The sequence below is a fragment of the Camelina sativa genome, chromosome 11, assembly GCF_000633955.1.
Source record: "Camelina sativa cultivar DH55 chromosome 11, Cs, whole genome shotgun sequence".
Lineage (NCBI taxonomy): Eukaryota > Viridiplantae > Streptophyta > Magnoliopsida > Brassicales > Brassicaceae > Camelina > Camelina sativa.
In genome coordinates, this window is record NC_025695.1 from 3,628,661 (window position 1) to 3,632,781 (window position 4,121).

General features: G+C 35.8%; 1 protein-coding gene and 1 pseudogene across 1 annotated transcript; both read left to right on the forward strand.

The window, feature by feature from the left end:
* LOC104727586 overlaps positions 1-957 on the forward strand; it is a 4,776-nt pseudogene extending 3,819 nt beyond the window's left edge.
* On the forward strand, positions 1,954-3,788 carry LOC104721436. The gene is made up of 4 exons (XM_010439416.2): positions 1,954-2,191; positions 2,306-2,533; positions 2,661-2,726; positions 3,377-3,788. The coding sequence occupies exons 1-4, from the start codon at positions 2,024-2,026 to the stop codon at positions 3,530-3,532; spliced, it is 618 nt and encodes a 205-aa protein (XP_010437718.1). The 5' UTR covers positions 1,954-2,023; the 3' UTR covers positions 3,533-3,788.

The window sequence follows — 4,121 nt, forward strand, 5'->3', positions numbered from 1 at the left end:
ATATGGTGGTAAATTCGATTCTAGTATCAATGGCCGCTCAAGCCGGTAAACAAAAAGAGATCATTTACCATGTGGGTTCTTCACTAAGAAACCCGTTGAAAAATAAGACATTTCCTGAAGTAGCATACCAATATTTCACAACCAAACCTTGGATCAACAAAGATGGGAAGGCCGTTCGGGTCAAGAACATTCAGATATTGAGTTCTATGAATAGTTTCCACAAATACATGACCATACATTACTTGATTTCATTGAAGGTAACGATATAATTAATACAGTAGTTTTTAGTTAGATCTATGAATAATAACCTTTATGATTCTCTGGTTAATTTATCACAGGGACTTGAAGTAGCAAACATGGTGCTTTGCAAGTTGTTAGACAAGGAATTTAAGGAATTCCATAGAAAGATAGCGTTTGTATTTCGGCTTGTTGATCTCTATCAGCCTTACCTCTTTTTCAAGGGCATGTAAGTAACTTTTTCATTTTCCAGTTTGGTTCTTTAATTATTAGCGTGTGTCTAATATGGTTTCAGATTATACCAATTAACTGGAGTATGTACTAAATACACATGCAGATTCGATGATTCAAACACAGAAAATTTGCAAAAAATGGTGTCGCAGACGGAAAGCGAGATTTTCTATTTCGATCCAAAGGTTATCGACTGGGACAGCTATTTTGTGGGTACACATATCCCTGGGCTGGTTAAGCATGTCTTCTAATAAGTTCATTTTTACCATTCTTATCTTATTGTATTACAACGAGTATATATTGTGGACACTATTGATCCGTTTTCATTCGGCTACGTGTCTAAATTCGGTTCTAAACCTGGGATATGTTTGACTACTATTATTATATATATATATATATTTTTTTTGGGGTGTTTTATTTGTAATTTCAGCATTAATTTGCATCTCTGTAATGAAATTATATATTTGATACTCCTATAATATTCTTCAACGCCTTGTGTTTTTTTTTAATATTACTTAATAGTTCGTAGTATAAAATATGGGAAACAATGATTCAATCTGTGTTAAAATAAATATCTTATGAGATTATCTTTCAGAGTTAATTGATCATACATTACATATATGTCCATGAAAGACAGTCTAATTGTGTATGTTCTTGACCTTAGACTCTAGAGTCGAGACAAATCCATACCACAAACGGGGAAACTAAAAAAGATATATTTCTGGTAATGCATATTCATTTCAAGTGAGAGAGGGCTATGACATAAAGCATTTTGAGAGGCTTAACTCTAATTAATATAGGGTACTTATATATGGTGGGCTTCTTAACTGTAACCTAATTCTAATCTTAGATGGTGAGAAGGCAACAAACGCTTTCATTACGCCGGGATCCAGATGATCCCTTTGTACCTTTCAAAGGACGAAATCATCAATCTCTCGCATCATTATAAAATTGACAGCAAATTGACTTCTTCTTTCAACTCAGCGTTGCAAGCCGGTATGCTGATACTATAACTCACCATACCATACCATACCATACCATGTGGTTTTCACTACTCTTCCAGCACCAACGATCCCACATATAACATACAACTTGACACAATCGAGAATCTTCAATCTTCATGTTTATTTTGAGTCACTTTCTAATACATTAATTGGCTCATGTTAAAGTTTTAGCTTTCATAATCAAATAAACATTTTTTTTTGACAAACATAATCAAATAAACATGTTACCAAAAAAAAAAAAATTGTTAAATGTTTACATTACAACAACAACAAAAAAATACTCCCTCCGTTTTAAAATATATGATGTTTTAACTAAAACACGCAGATTAAGAAGTTTTTAATTTTAATAAATTCAACCAATTAGAAATAATTCTGCATAATATAAAATACTTAACTAATCTAAAAGTTGCATAAAAACTTGAAAACATTAAACAAAAAACTTCTCTAAAACATATATTTTGAAACGGAGGGAGTACTAAAATAAGGTTTTTTTTTTATTTGACGACGACGGTAGGAGGAGAGAGAGAGAGGTCTGATGCGTAACGTGAAGGATGCAATATTCCGCCGCCTCAATCTCATCGGCTTCTTCTGTCGCGCATCAAACTCGATCGCGTCTCTCGTCCTTGTTCATCTTCTCTCCCAAAACCCTAATCTTCATCAGATTCTCTGATTCCTCCTCTCCCCTGTTTGCTTCTCGCCGATCCCGCGATTTCATCAACGTACGTACTTCGATTTCTGTTTCTCTCTCTCTCTACTTGTGTATATATGTGTAAGCTCCAATTTCTCTACTTTTTTTGTTTTTTTTCAATTGGTTTTTTTTTTTGCAACAACAGGGGAGGGATGATTTCGGAGACGATACGAGGAGCTGGAACCGGAAGATCAGACCGGAGTACGACGGGTTCAATGACGATTACGAAGAAGACGAAGAAGATGATCACGAGGAAGAAGATAGAAGCTTGGATCTTTTACTTAGATTTGTAGAGAATGTTTTCAGAAAGGTTTCCAAGAGAGCTAGGAAAGCTGTCAGATCAATCTTGCCTCTTTCCATCTCTACCAAGCTCGTTAGTCTTTTCCTTCTCTCTTCCATTGCCATTGCCATTGATTTGATGAGTGATGATCCGTTCAAAGTGTTGATATTAAGATCTTGGATCACAGTGTTCTTACCAAGTTTTTTGGTTTCAATTTTAGGTGGGCTTTTCAGTGAATGGAGTTCTTATTCTTGCATTTTTGTGGATCTTGAAGGCTTTCCTCGAGGTAATTTTACTCTAAACCTCCATTGAATTGTAGTATTGTAAAGAAAGGTTCTTCATTGTTGTTAAAAGAATCGAACTTGGAACTCCTCTCTTGTGTTATTTGCTTATCTTAGATGGTCTAGTTCTGTAGGGAGTTAACAAGGAGTGGATTGTTTTGTTGCCCTTTGATTGCTATATCTTTTTCGCTATCGGATTCACTGACCATGGCAGAGTTCTGTATCTACCATAAATTTGAGTAGAGAGGGTTGTATCAAGCTTAGAACTTTGTTGATGAGTTGCCATGATACTAGTTTCGCTGGATTTTACAAAGTCACATTACGAATGTCTATCTATATATAGAAAATGTTACTGAACTCAGGTTAAGCACTTTCGGGCTCTGTTTTATTCTACTCACACATAGCAAAATTGTATGTAATTTTTTATTTGACCCATGCTTCTGTACATAGTCATGAGGATCTATCCGTATGATTCATACGGTATGAATATAAATATATATACTTCACAAGGCTTGGCTCTATGTTTTTGAATACTTGAGCTAATGTGCATATTCTTCAATGTATATAGGCTACTTTGTTTCTTTGAAAGAGACACATATTCTTCAATGTGTCTGTCGGGATTGGATTTTTATGTCATTTCTATGGTCGAACGCAGGTAGCTTGCACACTTGGAACTATTGTATTTACGAGCATTCTACTTATACGCGGACTTTGGGCTGGTGTAGCATACTTGCAGGAGAGCCGCAACAATAGGATCAATGAACTCTCTGATGACCCACGTGCATGGAACGGGGTGCAACCAGTTTCTTGATTAATTTGCTTTACGCTTCCAGATATCAGAGTTCTGACTTTTGGGAGCCAGAATTGGTTTAGCTTCTTCCCAAGTCAATAAAACCACAGCTGAGTTCAGAATCAGAAAGCAGTGCTACAGTGGATGTTCATTGGCAATATCTGATGATTTAGTGAGTACAAAAGTGTAATATGTATTTGTAACAATCAAGTCAGCGATGGAAACTAGTGGAATAAACCAAATATATATAGAATCATACCATTTACCTTTCCAGTTTTGTAAATCAAATTCAGTAGACTTCAATGAAAGCTTCTTTATTAAGATGCCATCACCAAAGCCACGAAGCTTTGCAATCTTATCCTTGCATTTAGCTGACGGCAATCATAAGTGTGCCACAATGATATTCTGCGTGAACAGCAGTTCAGTGTAGTTTTATCTCTTCTCCAATCCAGTTCGATACCACCACACCAATCACATTGTCATCTACTTTTGTGAGTGAACGGGTTGCACTTGGCTTAAGTAAAGGTTCTCTCTATGTTTCTTCACCACTACAGTATGCTGAGTTGTTGAAACCTTCATGAAAGGCCTACGGTAACCTCTTATACTCCGC